The sequence below is a fragment of the Adiantum capillus-veneris genome, chromosome 4 (genome assembly GCF_014529385.1).
Source record: "Adiantum capillus-veneris isolate H3 chromosome 4, ASM1452938v2, whole genome shotgun sequence".
Classification (NCBI taxonomy): Eukaryota; Viridiplantae; Streptophyta; class Polypodiopsida; order Polypodiales; family Pteridaceae; genus Adiantum; species Adiantum capillus-veneris.
Window position 1 is genome coordinate 1581778 of NC_140934.1, and position 20811 is coordinate 1602588.

Below are 20811 nucleotides of genomic sequence, written 5' to 3' on the forward strand. Positions count from 1 at the left end.
GTAAATCTTCAGACACAAGCATAACCGAGTGCTTTTGAGGGGGCGGGGCGTCCGACCTAGGGGAGATGCTAGAGGGAGGGGGAAATCATTGGCGAGTTCATGCACAAAAGATTTTTTCCTCCTTTAGTGATGTGTTATAGGTTCCCCGAGGCCGAGGGCTTCCATAGGAGGATCATCTGAATCATGAGAATTTGGGGCTGACACACTTACTTCTTCGACTGGTCCACTGTCTGCTGTAGGACTAGGGACATTTATGTCCGCCTGAGTAGTTGGGAGAGAGAGTGTCATCGGCACAGGTGAGTTTTGAATAGAGACAACATAGCATGGCATCGAGGCGGTAGCTTCCAACCAATGCAGCAGGTTTTCGTTAGACCGTCGGGTGGGATGGGCTGCTCAGGGTCGGGATTGGACTATACCGACAATGAACTGTGATGAACCACTGGATCCATACCTCCTTCGAGCCGAATTGGTTGCATGGGGGAGCCAAGAGTATGTATCCACATGGCGTCGTTTCCCCAATCATGCAGTGCCTTAGTATGCCGCAGCCATGGTCTACCAATCAGCAATGGAAATCCTCCCTCCACCTGAGGAAGACTGACCACCACAAAATCTAAGCTAAATGTGAAGCCTTGTACCATCAGCGGCACCTTCTCTACTATGCCCACAGGGTGGACTGTCCTCTAGTCTGCCAATGTAACAGTGAATGGAGCAGGGCGAGAAGGCTGCAGGCCTAAGGCCAACATAGTAAATTCTGGCATCAGATTGATTCCAGATCCACCGTCCACTATGACGCCTGAGAATTGATGCCCACGAATAGACACAGTGAGACGAGGACTTTTATAGTCGATGAGGAGAGCAGCTGGATATGAAATCATATAGGACTCCAAGGGCTGCACAGGTAGGTGCTCGCCACTAGGCCCTGCACCCGGGTACAAAGACTGGATGATGGAAAGGGTGTCACTCCTAAAATTTGCATCAAGTCGAAGCATGTCGTACAGTGACACTTGCTGAAAAGTGTTTTTCAAGATAGACTCTGATGTGGGCTTGCTTCCTTTGATTAGATCTTGCTCTAGTATCTTCAGCTTCGCAAAGTCCTCTACTGCTTCCATGAAAGCACCATCAATATCTGATAGAAGCGAGGTAGGTTGGCTCTTGACACTACCTACTGGTTTGTCAGCTACTACTGGAGTTTGACTGATTTGTGTGACAGGAGATGGAAAGAATGGACCGCCAAGTAGGCTGAGGCCAAGAGCAGCTCTCTGTGCCCGATTGAGCACACCAGCCGGCTCTTCCACTTGCTTCAACCCATCTCGAGAGGCAACTACAAGCGTGGAAGGCGGGGCCTATGGAATGGAGTTTACTGTGATTAGATTAAGCTTTGGGAATGTAAACTCCTGCTGATTCTGGCTTGGGCTTGCAAATGTGGACGTTCGTTGTTTTGGGCAATCCTTACTATAGTGATCCTTAGCTTCAGGGCAATGTCGGCAAGGAGGGGACCCTTCTGGTAAGGGACATTTGCTCTGATAGTGTCCATACTCCCCGCACCTGTAGCACAAAATTGGCCTATTTGAGGGGCGAGGTGGTCTCGACCCTTGCTGCATGGGACCGGATGCTGACGTGTAGAAGCTTTGGGGAATTGAAGGAGTACTAGCATGATGAAAGCTGGGGGATGTAAAGTTGTTGTGCATACCTTGCATAGGAGGTGTTGTCAGCAGAGGTGGCATCGGGTTTTGATAGCTATATGGTGACACCATGTTTGATGTAGGTGCTAGCCCTTGTTGGAGAGACAGACCTAGACTTTGTTGTATCTACCGTAATCCCTTGATATAATAGCAATCCTTGTCTTCATGCCCAGACTTCTCGCAGAAGTGGCAATAAGCTCGGAGGGGACAGTCTTGTGGAGGATGTCCTGGAGAGCGACACGAACTGCACCATACCGTAGCTTTAGTCTCCTGTTGAGACCGAAGCTCTTCTAGCTCTCTTGATTTGATCCAAAGCCTCTAGATGTGGGGGTTTCTCCTGGCGAAGAGAGATAAATTTCTCCTCTTCAAGAGCGCTTTGTAGTTTTAGGGCTTCAAGTTCTCTACACAAAGAAGTCAATGGATCAGCAGGACTTTCCGAAAACACAGAGGGGGTCTCTATGTGAGAGGAGTTGTTGAACAGCTTCCTAGCCCCCTCTATCCTAGTAGCAGCTGCGATGAACTCCTCCAAAGTGGCGTCGGGTCGGAGACTCTCTCGGAGTTTTTGTTGCGATGTTTTGGGAAGCGCCTTCTCCACCCACTTCTTAACCATGAATTCACAGGGTTGCTGGGGAAGCTTGGCAACCAGAGACTTGGTCTTGATCATAAGCCCTGCAAAAGTTTCCTTTGGATGGAGCACCATGTTGGCCAACTCATCCAGCACCTTCTCCAGGTAGTCACCTGGCCTGAAAGCTACACAGCACTGTTGTCTTAAGGCTGCCCAAGTTGCAAAATGATTCTTTGCAAACTGGCTGTACCATTTGTCTGCTAAGCCATCCAAGGTGGATGGAAAGAGTACCAAATAAACATCTTCCCTGTTAAGACAACGACCCCTACAGAGAGATACAAACCTCCTTGCATGGTCACCAGCATCTTCTGAAGAGAGTCCTTTGAATGTAGGGAACTTGATGTTTACCTTGGCCAAAACGCTAGCCAACGGCTCCATGGCCCCTTACTGAGCCTGTTGCTCAATAGCCTGCTATAGCAGAATAGGAGAGAGCTTTACTGGTGGAGAAGGTGATCTGGAAGATGTGGAACCGGATGGAGGAATGGGTGATGTCCTATGTGGAGGTATGGGTGATGAGGTTGATGGACTTCTACTAGGTACCAAGGGTCGTCTTCTGTTGTAGTACTTCAGAGGGATCAGTAGTGTGCTTTGATGCTCAACTGACTGCCTTGTATGTGTCATGCAGTGACCACCAATCCAACCTAACTTTGGGCAAGAAAACCTAGTTGAAGACAGGTCTAGACTCGGGCTGGACCGGGACAACGTGTATTGGTTGACGACAGGTCTAGACTCTGGTGCCTATCTAGACTCAGGTTGCACCAGGGACGAGGAGGGACTAGAGAAGGGACGAGGACTGATTGGACCAGGCTAGAGAGACTAGACCAATTGGACCAGTGCGAGATAGGACCAGACCAGATGGACCAGCCGAAATGGACCAGGGCGAGAGAGGAACAGACCACCACTAGGTTACACAGTGCCAGGCAAAGTAGGCGAATCTAGATAAACCCAACTAGCTTCAAGAGTTGCACTTCACAGAGAGTGAGACTTCAGTTGAGGTCCCACCGTGATCGCCAAAATGAGAGCACATGTAGTGCAAATAGGGTGTCGTGCTCTCTACAGTGGGTGCTCCTCAGTGCAATGTGCGTGACAATCTCACTCAAAACAGGCTGAAAACAGGAAACAATAGACAACAACGCTCACAGACACAACAACACAGCAACAGTAGACCACAACAAATGACTCGACTATCTCAAAGAATTGATACAGACTCTGGCGTGGCAACACACTCAGCTCCAGCCTAGGACTCTCAGGTACAATGGGGTGTCGAGGCTCAGATGTGCGGGGATGGTGAAGACGTGCTCTGTGTATAGACTCACTCTAAACGACTACATAAAAGATAATGCTCCAAATGACCTCAAACAACTACTCATATGTACAACCATAGAGAGCCACCAACGGCTCATAAATGTCAGCCATCTAAGTCTATCCCGAAATTGAGTGGTGGTGACCTTGCCACGATGTCCACTAGGCCACCGTCCGTATCCTGCCAGGTGTCACTGTCCAGCCCAGAGAGTCCGTCCAGTGTGAACCAGAGCCGACCACTGTACCAGCTGTACTAACTGTATGTCCTGTGAAAGTGACATTGTAGCCTTGCTACAAGCAGAAAGAGATTATGGCCTAGGTTGAGGAGTTATTAGAGAAGGGGCTGATTCAGCCTAGTTCTTCACCCTTTTGCTCTCCAGTGCTCCTAGTGCAGAAGGAGGATGGATGTGGGAACCTGGGGCGGTAAGCGTTGGCTTTCACCCGATTGGTCGCTCAGTTGACTTCGCGGCAAAGTTGTGAAGTGTTCCCCTAGTCATACCGGAGATAATGACGCGAACACATTTCGTGGCCCAAAATAGCAGTTCCCTATATTTCCTTGTATGCCTCATCCATGAAGTGGTGAAGAAGGCTTATGGTAGATCCCTCCATGTCGGTCATTCGGAGCACTCTGTAGATGGGCAAGATGGCTACCACAAGACCCTTCACCTCTTCCCAAAATTCTTCTTTGAGGGAAAGCCGTTGGATGGCCTTTGCCTCTTGTGAGGTTGCCGAGTTCTCTCCTTCACACCATTGCTTGAACTCATCGGACACCATGGTTTTTTGCACTTTGTTTTGGACATTGTAGAGGCGCTCAAGAAGAAGCCACATAGAGGCAAATCGTGTTGCCGAGGGTTTCTTCAACTCCTTGTCGGAGTACGTGCGAAAAATTGCAACTACCCTCACCTTAGCATTGATGAAGTTGATGATAGTGAGGGCTTGGGTGAGAATGGCCTTCACCCATTCTAGTTCTCCTATGTCTTCCATGAGAAGATCGAGGCAATGGGAGGCACAAGGGGTCCATACAATGTTCTTGTATTCGGCCTCAAGTAGTCGGTTCATGCTAGTGCAATTGGATGCATTATCGGTGATCACTTGCACCACATTTTCGGGCCCGACCTACATTAAAGAGAGAAAAATTTAGAACACTTATCAAGAGGGCAAAAAGTAGTAAGTACATACTACACATTCCACAAGAAGAGGGAACAACTTAAACTCTTACCTCTTCTATTGCCGCCTTGATGTGCTTGTAGATGAATTTTCCCGTGACCTTCTTGCCTCTTGCTCCCGCATCAACAGCTCTCAAGAAGTAGGTGCCAAGAGGGCATGACACGAGTATGTTAATGATGCCCCTCTTCTTACGATCACTCCACCCATCGGAGAGAATGGAGCACCCATATTTTGCCCATCCGGCTCGCACGGGCTCAAGGGATTTGTCGATTCTTGTCCGCTCTTCGTCGAGCTTCTTGGTGCGCATGTCCGCATAGGATGGACCCGTCCACCCCTCACATGGACTGACGGCCGCAATAGCTTTCACCATCCTCTTCCACCGCTCTAGTCGAAGGATGTTGAAAGCAAGATTACACTCAATGATGGTGCGTGCAATCTCAATGTCCGCAAGCCTTTGTCTCTCTTTGAGGAAAGACAATGGACCGGAGCTCAAACCCACCGATTGCGAGAGGAGAGGCTTGCCTTGCTTGCTTTGGAGGACGGCCACTAGCACTTGCCGATGCCTTCTTCTTATTAGTAGCCATTGAGCTTGCCGTCGCGTCACCGCTTGTAATGGAGGTAGAGGGAGAAGGGCCGCTTGTAGTTGTATCCTCCTCCGAGTTGGTAACATCAATGTCGGGCGCCACTATCTCCTCTTGGGCTCTCTTCATCCCCACCTTGTGCGTTTTCAAAGGGAGATACTTCTTCTTGCACTCTTCCAAAATGTCGTCGGGTATATTGGGACATGGACCGGCTTCACCTCCCATCTTCGTCAAGTGGATGATGAGTCGAGTGGAGGAGGAGGTCATGATCTTGGGACAATACTTGCATGTCCACCTACAAATGTTTCGTTTGTCCCTCACTCTCTCATAGGAACGGCAATGCTTTTCAAAAGCTTCATGAAGAGGGGGAGGCATGATAGAACACTTGAAAGTTGAGAGATTTAGAGCTTGAAAGTTGAAACTTGAGAGGGTTACGCAATGGAGAGCTTGAGATTTTTTGATGATGGAGAGAGGAGGTGTGAGAGAGGAAGACTCAAGAGGAAAGCTTCATGGAGGAATGGAGAGCTATGAGGGAGGAATGGAGAGCTTGAGAGCTATGGAGGAATGCTTCATGGAGGAATGGAGAGCTTGAGAGCTTGAGAATGACTCGTGAGCTTGAGCCTTGAGTTGGAACATAATGGAGAAGAAGAGAAAGAGGGCATCCTTATATAGATTTAGAGTGTAGACACTTGCGAGAGAGAGAGAGAGAGAGAGAGAGAGAGAGAGAGAGAGAGAGAGAGAGAGAGGAGCCTAGGCCCTAATGGAAAGCAAAGGTAAAGGACCAAAGCAATGAGAGAGAGGGAGAGGGAGAGAGAGGAGCTAATGGAATCCAAAGCAATGTGAGAGGGAGAGAGAGAGAGAGGAGGCTCAAGGCATGTGGGAGGTGAGGGGGGGGGGATCCTATGCCAAAAAGTAACGTAAAATCCTCACAAACAAAAGCGCAGTCAACGGTTTTAAAACCGGTCAAACGGACTAAAAAGGGGCCAGACGGAACGTACGCCACTGCCGGACGGGACGAAACGGGACGTGACCGGACGGGATGTTACGTCCGACGGACGAGAACAACCGTGGTTTGCCCAAGAAAGCAAGATCACTGCAATGGGAGATCATATGACGGCCCAAGACGAAGCACAATCACGAAACACACTTGAAGAGAGAGAACTGCAACCCTCAGTAATAGAAGAACTAAACTCAATCAAAGAGCAAGTGCGAGCCATCAAAGAGGGGGAAGAGCAGCACAAAGAGATGACGACTTCCTGGGTGGACGTTGTTACAAAGACTCAACAGAAGGCAGATGAAGCCCAGAAATAGATTGAGGTGGTCGCCAAGAAAGGGAAAAGCAAGGAAACGTCGACACCCACCATTATCAACTTGACCCTAGAAGAGGAGCAAAGACGACGTGTGCGCTCTCTACATGTGAGAATTTGCGGTCTTAAAGACAAAGATAATGTAGACGAAGAGGTAAAAGAACTCATGGCTTTGATGGGGGTTCATGAGCCGATGCACTCAAGAGCTTGGAGAGTGGGCAACAAGAAAAATGGGAGCAATGGGGAAACCTCGAAAGAAAGGGCACTCATCCTTCGTTTTCCCTCCATGGAAGCAAAGAAAGACTTTTTGAAGAAAAGACCAACTCTTAAAAAAACGGGTATCTTTCTCGGGGATGGCCTTACCCTCTCACAGATCGCTCATATGCAGGAGGTAATGCCAGAGATTAGAGCGGCAAGGGAAAAAGGCAAGATTGCCTTTTACCGAGATGGAAGAGTGGTGATTGGAGCGACGCTCCACATGACGGTGTGAGGCCTATGGGACTGCACTCAAAGTTGCTACCTGGAATTGTAATGGATCTATGCGTCTTGATGTAGGTGCTTTTGAGGAGAGTTTTTCCGGGAGAGACATCATCTTCTACTCTGAGACGCATCAGGCCCCTGGGCAGTCTATGCCTCACATTAGTGGATACAGATGGGAGACAGCCTGTAGACAGGAGACGCGACCGGAGCACAGAGGGCGAGGCTCGGGAGGAGTGGCAGTGTTATTCAGGGAGGAGCTGCAGCCATTGATACATATAGCTCGCAGGGATGAGCAAGCTAGGTACATGTGGGTGAGATTGAGAGCAGAGACAGGCAGATATCTTTACATTGCTATTTGCTACTTTCCCCCGAGTACGTCAGTATATGCACCACCTAAAGGACAATCCCCCTTTTCTATCTTGGACACGATGACATATGGGAGTTCTCTAGAGATGGTGACATTATCATTCTAGGGGACTTCAATGCTAGGACTCCCCATCATCAGACAGTGTTTTATGATACCTCAGAGGAGATGCTGAGAGAGTTGGATGTGGTGGAGACAGGCCTATCTAGACTATCGCAGGATGGGGACTATACTGAATATGGACGGCACTTGATAGACATGGGGACAGCACATGGATTGGCCATCTTGAATGGCCTACAGAGATTTCCTGCTGCGGGAGGTTTCACATGCTTTCCACACAAACACGGAGCCAGCACAGTGGATTATGTCATGGCACAGCCGAGCCTCATCTCTAGTATCCACGATCTCACTGTTGGGCCCAGACCTGTTGGGGTGGCAATGGATCATGCTCTTGTGTCGTTGACCATCTCTTTCCAGTTCAGTGTAGCACACAGGCCACAGGCAGCTGCCCCTACTCGCTACACCTTCACGCGGGAGACGGACTCTGTATACATAGATGGGATATACAGACGCTTGTGCACTGAGGAGCCTGGACGACCTCTGGAGGAGCTTACTACTATACTGACACAGACTTTACATGATGCAGCAGCAGAGGCATACCCACACACTTAGCCTGAGCAGAGACGCCGTTCTGAGAGCATGCCCCAGAACAGCTGGTATGATGCAGAATGCCGCGAGACTAGAGCTAGACTTCAAAGGGAGGTGCTTTTGGGAGACATCACTCACAGGCAGTCACAGATTGACTTCCGACGCCTAGTGCGGCGGAAGAAAAGGGCATTTTTGGCTCGACTAGAGCAGGATCTTTACCAGCTATTCTTGAGTCAGGACTCACCTGAGGCGTGGCGGCTCTTTCATGAGCAATCCCCCCCACCTGCCATTACCTCTACAGAGACATGGGGCCAGTACGCATCATCTTTGTACACAGTTTCTGGACAGCCGCCGCTCCCGCACCCCCCCGATCCATGCCCACACACATGTGCTTTTTTCACCGCTGAGATGGTGAGGAAGGCCATTGACAGGATGAGGACTGGGAGAGCATATGATCATGATGGCTTAGTGGCTGAGCATTTCATGCATGCCAGAGATCTACTAGCAGAGCTTCTAGCAATTATGTTTAACCATGCCATGTGTGAGGGCTTACCTGATACTTGGAGCCTTTCTACGATTGTACCCATCTTCAAGTCAGGAGACCCTATGGAGCTTGGGAATTATCGCACTATCATGATTGGACGCACATTGGCACGGTTGTACACATCCATTCTTGAGCAGCAGCTTAGTAGATGGGCAGAGAGGGAAGGGATACGTGCAGCTGGGCAGGTAGGTTTCAGGAGAGGCTTTTCTACTCTTGACCATATCTTGACACTCAGAGCCATCATTGAGGGGGGCAGATCACATGGGAGACGGATCTATTGTAGCTTTGTGGACTTCCGCAAAGCATTTGACACAGTACCCAGAGCTAGATTGATGCGCAGATTACAGGAGATGGGAGTACCCACAGAGCTCATTTGGGGGATCATGGCATTGTACAGGTCAGTACTGGGGCATGTACGCACCTCAGAGGGTTTGTCCGCACCGGTTCACTCCACTATTGGTGTGAAGCAAGGCTGCCCGCTCTCTCCTACTCTATTTGGTATGTATGTGGATGAGGTTGCTGACTACATTGAGAGAGATGGTGATAGAGGTGCACAGCTCGCAGGGACATGGATTCCACTATTGCTCTATGCTGATGATATTGTGTTGATCTCCGACTCTCCAGAGGGGATGCAACGTCACTTGGATGCTCTGCATAGATTTGCCCATGAAAGTGGTTTGTCTGTCAACCTTGGTAAAACCAAGGTCATGGTATTTAATACCACCCCATAGTGGATCAGGAGGTCAGCACCCGCATTCACATACGGCCAGGAGACGGTGGAGTACACAGATGCTTACACTTCCCTTGGAGTGGTTTTTAGTGGACCAGCATTTTCACTGAGAGCAGCAGAGACTAGATTGACCAGAGCCCATGCAGCATTGGGCAGATTGGAGAGGATGTGTTCACAGGTTCAGTTTCACGAGCCTCGGACAAAGCTCTGGCTATTTGACACTTTAGTGGCGTCTGCATTGCTCTATGGAGCTGAGATATGGGGACCTTCATTGGATCATCACGGGAGGACAAGTCGCATTGATGGGTGGGGGGACATGGAGAAGCCTTTGGTCTCTATGATCTCACGGCTCATTAGAGCCAAGGCTTCAGTACCACGTGCCATTATCCGAGCAGAGCTTGCTGCCCCCCCACTAGTGGTTGAGGCGCTTACCAGATCTGCCTCCTTCATACACCGCATGTGGGATCTTCCCAGAGACAGATATGCCCGCCTTGCACTTGAGTCCTCTCGACAGTTAGCCATGCAGGGAGATACAGCATGCTGGTATGGTGAAATGACATCATGGTTTCAGACGCATGGGTTCAGTATAGACAGATTGCCCCCCTTCCAGTACTCATTAGAGGCACCCTCTCTGACTCTTACACAGTCCGAGATCACCAAGCTCATCCAACAAGACCTGGCTCAGCTAGACATCAAGAAGACATGGATACAACCAGCGCAGGAGCTGGGCACGAAGATGGCTTTCTACAGAGAGCATCTTCTCCAGCTTACAGAGGACGGTTTTGTGACGAGGCCCAGATATATGGACACTCACTTGTCTCATGGGATACGATGTGCTATTGGCTAGATACGCACATCTTCACACCAGCTGTGGATCAAGACTGGGAGATACAGTGCATTACCAGCAGAGGCCAGGACATGCCCCCTGTGTGGTATGGAGCCAGAGATAGAGTTGCACTACACATGCCACTGCCCCGTCTACTACGAGATACGAGGCCGCTTCCATTGCTTGTTCTGAGAGGGCTTTGGACCACTCTCCAGAGTCATGCAGTACGAGGATCAGAGATGCTTGGGTTTGTTTCTACTCGAGCTGCGCAGACACAGAGAGAGCTTGATGAGAGGAGAGGCTAGCCAGTCTCAGAGACACATCACAGACTTCTTTCGAGCAGACACTGGACACCCGGAGGAGTCATTACCACAGCAGAGCTCGTCGCCTCACACCAGAGGCACACTGATCGACCGGGCGACCGAGCTGGGGAGGTCCAGACGCCCACGACTGCGGAGGACTACACAGTATCGACGAAGGCTGCATCAAAGGCTTCGGATCACTTTGGCCCGACATGCACGACCCCCGGTCAGACTACTGACCGTGGAGGAGATTGATGAGATCTGCCAGTGACCGATGCTGGATCTTTTGTGATTTACCTATCCCAGCTAGCTGCTCTGCCAAATTCACACCTAGCAGTCCACGATTCCATAGTATATTTGTTTTGTCATTTTGTTACTCAGACTTTGTATCAGATCCACCACATTGTAACTTTTTGGTCTCATAGGTCACTTTGGCCTTTTGAAGACGTTAATATAACATTTCATTTCATTTCATTTTCTCTCTTTCTGTGTGTGTGTGTGTGTGTATCTCTTGATAGTAGCAAGACTTAGGTGTGAAGGAAATACACAGAGTGCATGAGCTCTCTCTCTCTCTCTCTCTCTCTCTCTCTCTCTCTCTCTCTCTCTCTCTCTTTTGGAAAAAGTCAGGGCTGTATATTACTGAGTACAAAATAATCCCAGCGGATGCCAAAATAGCCTATCACGTGGGGTGTACAAGCTGAATGAAAGGAGGAGAGCCACTATAGTGACTACTCGACTAGAACAATCTCATGGTGGTCGGTGTGAGGAGTGGAGGAGAAACCACTGAGGAGGGGCATAATGCCAAGTAATCTGACCACCTGTCAGTGTGAAGAAGAGTGGGGATCGTGCCCAACGCCGAAGGAAGGCAAATCGACGAGCCTCGGCTGCTCTAGATGTACCGGAGGATGAATCCCACTGCAAATCAGGGTGTGAATGGTGGTGTCCAGCCAAATGGCAGTGAGGATATCCTGAAGGAGCTGTGGAGCCGCACTAAGAATGTGAAGACAACAAGATCTCCAAATATTCCATAGTGTAATACTAGTGATGACTGAGAAAACTGCATCACGTGTCTGCGTATCTCCCGGCCAAGCAATCTGTGGTAGCATAGCCAAAGTCCCTCATCGATAACCAGTCGAGGCAAGCATGAAGGCTGGATCTGTGGCTGAGCCCTCGTAGAAAAGATGCGGGCCGGGCATCGACATCAACAATGAGACATCTCTCTCTCTCTCTCTCTCTCTCTCTCTCTCTCTCTCTCTCTCTCTCTCTCTCTCTCTCTCTCTCTCTCTCTCTCTCTCTCTCTCTCTCTCTCTCTCTCTCTCCTGCTGCTGCTGCGGCACGCTGGTGACTTGCACGCGCTGCTGCTGGGTCCAGTCCCTGGTCGTGTGCGTAAGCAGACCACTTGCCCCTTGTCGCGAATGTGAGCAGACCCAGCCCCTGGTCGCGACAGCTGGTCCTACTTGAGCTACAACCTACATGGGCTGTGGGCTATCGCGCCACCTGTTGGGGCTGCCCACCCTCTCTCTCTCTCTCTCTCTCTCTCTCTCTACATTGGCTACCAGCACACCATGGCCACATGAATTCACTGTGAACCTGCGAATTTCCAGAAGCGGCCTCTCTGTCAGGTCCTCACCTACACGCACCATGGGACCCAAACCAATACAGCAAACAAACCCCCCCCCCCCCGAAACCGGACATCATGGAAGGGAATACACCACCATGCTCATTACGAGACATATGGGGACTCATCTCCTCGATGCATACCACCATCATGAAGCAGAGCGATGAAATCAAATACCTAGCTCTAAAAAACCAAGAATTGGAACACAAGCTCCAAATGCAAGACCTACGAGTCCGTCACCAAGAGGAGAAGATGCAGTAGCTCCAAGGTGCTCTTGATAAGCACACAGCTACAATGCAAGACACGCTAGCCACACATGATGAAAAGATTGCATAAATGAATGTATCTGAAAATGTGGGCTCTTGGAAAGATGCATTGACAAACACACCAATGCCTCAGACTTCCTCAATGAAGAGAGACATGTATGCTAATGAGGATGACAAAGAATACACCAAACAAGAGAAAAGAAAAATGAACATCGTGATACGGGGCATCCCCGAATCCGACAACGAGAAGGTCATTACCTTGAACACCGACATCACGGAAATGATCTCCGTTAACTTCGGAATGCATGATGTGGTGGTATATGGTGCACATCGAGTAGGCAAGAAGAAACCCAAAGCAAATCGGGCAATCGTATGCACACTTCTGGATGCCCGCAAGAGGGCTATTATCCTCGAAAACGCCCGCATCTACTTAAAGGATAGCTCACTATACATCAGTGAAGATAGAACGCTGAACCAACAAAAGACCAAACGTGAAGCATACGAAGCTCGCATGAACAAAAAACAGCCCAAGCGGACACGAAAGGGGAAGAAAAAGAGGAAACAAAATGACAATGCGAGACCCATGGGTTCACGGAACTACACGTGACAAGTTGGAATTGCAGAGGCTTCCCATGGCATAAAGAAGAAGGATTAACGGAGGTCCTGCCACAAGCCGACATTCTCTTTTTAAACATGGGAACACGATGCATGTAGAATACCACATTGAAGGAGATGTCACACACTCCCTACGGATGCCATGTACAAAAATGAGGGGACAAGGAGGAGTCACGGTGATATACCGAGAGGAACTCAGAAAAATGATCACAATTTGCAAGACAGATGCTCATAACCGGTACATATGGATCAAGTTTGACACAAAACCTTAACCTATGTTCATTTCCGGGTGCTACATCCCCCATAGAGAGTCACCATTCTATGGTGCCTTCAATGTAGAGAAGAATTACCCTTTCGAGGATCTGTATGCCGATATCCATGCCTATGCACAAGAAGGGATGATTATGCTTATTGGGGACATGAATGCTCGCATAGCACATGCGCAAATGCAAATGGTGGATCTCATGACACCTCCAATGCTTGAACATAATGAGATCTAGATCTCACATGGGAGAGATGTTCGAAAGATCTTAATACAAACCCGCAAGGTATTGCATTGCTCAGTATGATGACATCCTTACAACTCATCGCCGTCAATGGAACAAGTAAGTTTGAAAAATCGGGAGAATGCACATGCTACACGGCCAACAAAGGCATGAGTGTTATTGATTATGTATTGATTGCATATGAGGCATCCCATATTGTAAGTAATTTTACAATTGGGAAGAGGTCACCCAATTCGGACCACCCCCCAATCCATGTATGGCTACAAGTTCCCACTCAAAAAGCACAAAAACAGCCCCATGCCCGATCATGGACATATAAAATGCAAGTGGACAAGAAAAGAATGTATGTAGAACATCTAGACAATGCACTTGCTCATGTACCCATGCCATCACACATTGAACAAACATGGCCAATTTTCAAACAAGCTCTATGTGACGCCGTGGAACAAACAATGGGAAAAACGCATCGGCGAGGAAGTCATGTTAAAGGGCTACCGCATAACCCATGGTTTGATGAAGAGTGCAAGTATGTAAAAAAACAATTGCGGGCACTGCCAACGACGAACACGGAATGGGAAACTCTATCAAAAGACTATACAAATCTCAAGAGGCGGAAAAGAAGAAACTATGAGCTACGCACGGAAACACAAGCCATAGCCAACTTCAAGAAAAATCCCAAAAAGGAATGGCTGAAAATAAAAGGACGAAGACATGACATTATGGGGGACATTAGCTCAAATGACATGTACATGTATGTGGAACAACTATATGTGCATAATAATGCGGAAGAAATGCCACACATGCAAACCGATCTCCATGCCCAAGACCACTTTGATTTCGAAACGGTTAAAAAAGGCATACAGAAACTTGCAAATGGGAAAGCTCCGGACATACTACACTTGAACTCAGAAATGCTTAAATGGTCACGTATGAGAGCCAGAGAGTGGATACATAGAATGCTAAACCAAGCCATTGTTCAAGGGCTACCCGAGGATTGGCAAAAGAACTAGATCAAGGCACTTTACAAAAAAGGGGATGTAAATCAGCCTACCAACTACCGTACCATTATGGTAGGATCTTGCATGGCAAAGCTTTTGGGAAGCATCTTAGAACAAAGCATAAGCACATGGGCGGAGACAAATGGAAAACGAGCAAAAGAACAAGCAGGTTTCCGACCAAAACATAGCACCATTGATCACCTTGTTTCACTCAGGGTATTAATGGAAGAGAGTCGGCTAAAGGGAAAAACATTATACTGTTGCTTTGTAGATTACAACAAAGCCTTTGACATGGTCCCGAGAATGGGTATATGGAAAAGGATGGAATGCATAAAAGTACCGATGCATCTCAGGAGTGCGGTAGCACGTCTCTATGACAGAGTCATATGTCAACTAAAAACGCACGAAGGGCTGTCCAAAGCTTTCTCGAGCAACATGGGGGTCAAACAAGGATGCCCTCTCTCCCCTACTCTTTTTGGGGATTGTGCATTGATCAAATAGAAAGCTTCCTCCCTCAACTAGAAGGGGATGAACCAGCCATCAGGATGCTTACACTTCTCATGCTCATCTATTCAGACGATGTGGCTCTTTTTGCCCATGACATTACAGCTCTACAGAAATTGGTCGATGCGTTACATGCTTTTTGTGAAAATGTGGGTCTATCAATCAATGTAGACAAAACAAAGTTCATGATTGTAAAGATTCGTAAAATGGATATCCACGCCCCCCTCATGTATCAAGGGAAACAAATTGAGAAAGTCGACAGTTTCAAGTACTTGGAGATTGACATCCCGTGTAACTATGCTTGGGGACAATGCGCACATAATAGAATAGACATCGGCCATGCCAAGTACTATCAATTTGAAAACATGTGCACACAAAGGAGCATAAAAAGATGGGAGATAAAAGCGACCATTTTTGAGACATGCGTGGTGCAAGCCATCCTTTACGGAGTGGAAATCTGGGGAGCAAGCATTTCAGCCCACACATGGAATGAAATTGAAAAAATTCAGAAAAAGTTTCTATGTCGACACATGGGGGTCAAAAAGACAACACCATACTCCGTGCTACTCTTGGAGACAGGCAAGAGACCACTAGAAATGAAAGCATTGCAAAAAATGTACACGTATATCATGAAGGTCAAAACGATGCCTACTACTCTAATCCCCCGCATTGCATGGGAAACGGGATGTGCGCCACAAAAGACAAAAAAAAACAAATTTCTGTCAGGACATTAAGAAATGGTTCGCTAAATGGAATGTAGAGGCATATGTGGACATGCTTATTGAGGAGGGCAAGGAGGGAAAACACATGCTGAATTTTGACATTGCATTACTAAATAGCCTCCACACCAAGTGGAAGACAACGCAACACCGCTCGAAATTTGAATACTTATGCAAGCATGTCAACACAAAGTATTGGGAAGGCTATAGCACAAACCCAATGGAAGCCCAGGCCCACATACGAACACCCATGCCCCACATGGCACGAAGAGCCATCTCTTTGATGCGCACAAGGTCACATATGCTCAAAATAAAAACAGAGGGCTGGCTGAAAATTGATGCTTCTAAACGGATATGCACATCATGTATAATGCAAGCTCCCGAAGATGAAGCACATGTGACATTGGAATGCCCAGAATACGCTCATATCCGGGCTAATTTTCAACCACTTCTAAGCGGTTGTTCTACCTTTGCAGACCTATTATCCAAGACAGACCCCTCCCCTACAGCTCTCAGAACATACCTCACCGGCATACTTGAGCATCAAAAGACACTCATAGGAACACAAAAAGAGAATAACACACACCACACCATACACCCCCGTGAGGGGAGACTATGTATCACTTTGAGGTCCCATGGGTCATTTCTGGCCCCCCGCGAACGTTAATATCAAATCAAATCAAATCTCTCTAGCACACACACACACGCACACACACACATAGGAGAGTACCTTTGCCTTCTTAAGGAAGCGTAGCGGGCGGTGGGCTTGTGTGTGTGTGTCTTCTCAAGCCGACGGAAATTAGTTAGATCAAAGGTCTCTCTCTCTCTATTTTACCTGCAATCATGATACCTTGTTTGTCTCTTTTCTTGCTAAAGTGATAAACATCCTTCATAATATGTTGATAATGTGCATAATAATAATACCTTAATAATATGCCTAAGATTTCATAATACCTTGATAATGTGCCTAATAATAGCTATAAATGTGCCTAGGTTGTGCATCTAAGATTTCACACCACAAATTTCCATGAAATAGTTCTATGAAACCCAAGTACAAGCCACATAACTATACTAATTTTAATAGAAAATCAACAAACATAGCTTCATGTGTACCTTTCTTGGTTCGATTGTCGAGTCTGCTTTCTCTTTATTATCCTAATAACTGTATTAGTAGCTCGAAAATATGAGAGAGAGAGAGATAGAGAGAGAGTGTCTATAGTTTAAAATTCAAATCCACTTGTAGAATGGATTTAGCGGGGGTAATGAATTTTTAAATTCCAATTTGAAATATGATTTTAAGTTCCAATTTGAAATTTAATCACACAGGCGGGAAAAAGTTTTGAATTTCAAATTTGAAAAGTGATAGGGAACTTGTGTGTGTGTGTGTGTGTGTGTGTGTGTGTGTGTGTGTGTGTGTGAGAGAGAGAGAGAGAGAGAGAGAGAGAGAGAGAGAGAGAGAGTGAGTAAAGAATGGCCCTAGAGCCATTCTTGTTTGCACACATACATACACTCAAACATTCAAAGAATCACCACAAGAAATTCTTGAAATTACAAATAAAGAAAGAATGGCCCTAGGGCCATTTTTCAATTTAAAATTTCAAATGTGAATTGTGGGAAGCATGAGAGAGAGAGAGAGAGAGAGAGAGAGAGAGAGAGAGAGAGAGAGAGAGAGAGAGAGAGAGAGTAAACAACGGCTCTATGGCCATTTTGGCTTGCACACACACAAAAATGCAAAGAATGGCCCTAGGTCCATTCTTCCGTGCACTTTTATACACTTTCAAACATGCAAAGAATGGCCCTGCGGCCATTCTTGCTTAAACTTATATACACACAAATATGTAAAGAATGGTCCCAAGGTGACCCTTCTTTGTCACTTGAAATTGTTTGGATTTCAAATTTGAAATGTGATTTGGGAGAGCCATGAGAGAGAGAGAGAGAGAGAGAGAGAGAGAGAGAGAGAGAGAGAGAGAGAGAGAGAGAGTAAAGAAAGGCTATATGGCCATTCTGGCTTGCACACACACAAAAATGCAAAGAATGGCCCTAGGTCCATTCTTGCGTGCACTCATACACACTCTCAAACACACAAAGAATGGCCCTATGGCCATTCTTGCTTGAACTTATATACACATACAAAGAATGGTCCCAGGGTGACCCTTCTTTGTCTCTTGAAATTGTTTTGAATTTCAAATTTGAAATGTGATTTGGGGGAGCCGAGAGAGAGAGAGAGAGAGAGAGAGAGAGAGAGAGAGAGAGAGAGAGAAGAATGGCCCTAGGGCCATTATGCTTGTACACACACAAACATGCAAAGAATGGCCTTAGGGCCACTCTTGCTTGCCCTAAGCACATTTTTTATAGATTTGTACGTCTCTTGGCCTTTTTATATTGCACGATTGCTTCAAGAATAGCCCTTGGGCCATTCTTTGATGCCAATATGCCAAAAAATACCATTCCCTCATGCATGCATAGAAGCATCCAATAGTGACCATACTTTCATGCGCACAAAAGCTATTCTTGCACATCTTCAGTATGGAGAATGGCCATAGGGGCATTCTAGCATGAACACATGTCCAAACATACTTACCTTAAGAATATTTTTTATACATTTGTGTATCTAATGCCTTTATATACTCTCTCTACTTATTAATGAGTCAATCAAAGTGGTCATTTTTCAATGTGTACTATCCAAGAATTACCCTAGGTCTACTCTTGCTTGAACTTGTGTACACACACAAACATACATGTAAATAATGGTCCCAGGGAATTCTTGAAAGTACAAAACAAATAAGAATGGCAAATGGACCACCATTCTGGCATGAGCACATATGCTTACCCTAATCACATTTTTTTACATCTGTGCAACTCTTTGCCTTTTTATATTGTTTCATTACTTCAAGAATGGCCTTTGGACCATTATTTATTGACAATATAATACCAATCATTCATGCATGCACAAAAACATCTAGCAATGACTTTCATGCACAAAAGCTATTCTTACACATCTTTAGTTTGGAGAATGGCCTTAGGCACATTCTCGCATCTTCAATTATTCTTGCACATCTTCTGTTAGGTGCAGTGGAATGAATATTTGCGCTTTGCTCAAGATGAGTGCTCCAAACTGTGCTCAAGGTTCCTTTTGTTCTTATGGAAGGGAGAGCCTTCCGTTCTTAATGAGAGAGTGCTATGATCACAAACAAAGTGAATGGACACTGTGCGTGCTAGTGTATGAGACTGAGAGATAGAGAGAGAAGAGAGATACGACACCAGAGACGTAAAACTCTCCTCCGAAGGCCCCACTCTCATTGGCGAGAGTGGTCTACTTATGATTGCACAAACTGGTACAAACTATATGCATGAGACAGATGCAAGTCTAGTGTCACGTGACACATCCAACCCTATGTGTCCGTGGACAAGCTACAGCATGATCAGGGTTCAGTCAGTCCAGTCAAGTCAAGATTAGAAGTGATCTGGCACTTTTTGTGAGTCTATTCGTAGACCGTGCATGCCCAGTCACTTAGCATAGATGCATATCCTCTAGCAGGGTTGTCCACGTTCGATGTACGGGACGTTCCGTACGTACCGTACGACTCGTACGTTCCATACATTAGTCGTCCGCCTTTTCTTCTTCTTCTTCTTCTTCTTTTTTTTTTTTTTTTTTTTGCGGGGGGATTTTTGGTGTGGGAATGTTTTGCATCTCGACTGCATTTGAACAAGAGCCCAATGGCTGCATTGGCTCAAACCACCATGACCTATGTGCGACGAGGCTTGGGTAGCGGATCTACTATGGCCGCCACCACTTTGGAGATCATGATTCTTCTTTCTTCGGACATTGCCGTTTCCAATGTCCATGGACAGATCTTTCATGTTCTAACTTGTAAGACTTAAGTTACAAGTATTTAGTACTAAGCAGTGTTAGAAAAAAGCCGGGGTCTAGTGTATTTTAACCGGTTGAAATTATAAAATCCCGGTTAGATTTTGAGCTTGCCTCTAAGAAAACCGGCAAATTTACACAAGTTTTAGTGTAATTACCGGCAAAAGCTTCAAATTTTGATCTGAAAACTCAAGTTTTCCCTTATTTTGATCGGTTAGGACAAATGTTTGTTTCTAGCCCTGGTACTAAGTACTAAGGTCGATGTCATGACTCATATGATCTATCATGTGTAAGACGCATGATTTTTTTTTGCATCGTACGTTACGTCACCGTACGTCTAATTTTTTTTAGTTCGATTAGTACCGCACGTCTTCGTACGTGTACCCGTCGTACGTGACCATACGTGTCAACTATGTCCTCTGGTTGCACACAGCATGATCATCGGTATTCCCTTCAGAATCCATCAGATTCCATCAAGGGAATTTTCCAGTGCATTTAGCCTATTTTCCCTATTTTTGGTATTTTTCACTTATTATTTTTAAGTGACTTTCCAACAAAAGTAGGTAGGGCAATTTTGCTAAGTTAATATATAAGCAAACCCAAGTTAGCACTTTCTTGCAGAAGAGGCAGCAGGAGCTCCCCGCTCAACAGGCAACTTCTCAGCAGAACCCGCAGAACCCCCCAACCTTGGCGTTTCCTCTCCCAGTAGGTAGCGTTTTTGGTATCCAGCAGAACCTCCCATTCCCTGGCGTTTTTCCAGCTTTGCCACATCACCATAGTACCCTACAGCCTGGCATTTTCAGCCACGATCGACAGCAATCCCAGATTTGCTAGCGTTTCCAATTTCAGCCATTTAACGTTTTGGATTTCATCAGCAACCACAACAGGCAACCTCAGCGTTTTTTATTTTCAGCATTGATGCATCAGAACAGCAGCGTTTTCAGCCGCATTGGACATAAGACAGTTCAGCCCTAGAAGCATTGCAGAATACCCCATTTTCAGCCTCGAAAACGCAGCCAAAACAGTCATTTTCAGCCACCGAAACAGTACCGATTTTTAGCAGATAGAAGATCACAGATTTCAGCCCTAAAGTCATCGTCGTCATCACCGTCATCGTCATCGGCATAGTCCCAAGTTGCATCAGTCCATTGCATCCGCA

The 20811-nt window shown here is 46.8% G+C and overlaps 2 protein-coding genes across 5 annotated transcripts in view; both read right to left on the minus strand.

Moving 5' to 3' along the window:
• Positions 1 to 20811, minus strand: part of LOC147458603 (uncharacterized) — a 69731-nt gene that overhangs the window by 35611 nt on the left and 13309 nt on the right. For 3 of the 4 annotated variants that reach the window (XR_015187758.1, XR_015187757.1, XM_086510056.1), the window contains exon 2: positions 16515 to 16619. The exons of the other annotated variant lie outside the window; for it this stretch is intronic. The gene's annotated coding sequence lies outside the window, so the exon portion shown is untranslated. The remainder of the gene's footprint in view (positions 1 to 16514; positions 16620 to 20811) is intronic. 4 annotated transcript variants of the gene reach the window in all.
• Positions 2971 to 5989, minus strand: LOC147458604 (uncharacterized). Its single transcript, XM_086509659.1, has 3 exons — positions 4829 to 5989; positions 4396 to 4725; positions 2971 to 4344 (listed from the first exon to the last, which is right to left on the minus strand). The coding sequence occupies exons 1-3, from the start codon at positions 5444 to 5446 to the stop codon at positions 4156 to 4158; spliced, it is 1137 nt and encodes a 378-aa protein (XP_086365785.1). The 5' UTR covers positions 5447 to 5989; the 3' UTR covers positions 2971 to 4155.

Bases quoted from the DNA above. Each gene is read 5' to 3' on its own strand.
- LOC147458604 (XM_086509659.1), bottom strand. From the start codon at position 5,446: ATGTTACCAACTCGGAGGAGGATACAACTACAAGCGGCCCTTCTCCCT. The intron at 4,726-4,828 runs GTAAGAGTTTAA...TCTTTAATGTAG, and splicing joins TCAAGGCGGCAATAGAAGAG to GTCGGGCCCGAAAATGTGGT. The intron at 4,345-4,395 runs GTGCAAAAAACC...TGTGAAGGAGAG, and splicing joins TCTACAATGTCCAAAACAAA to AACTCGGCAACCTCACAAGA.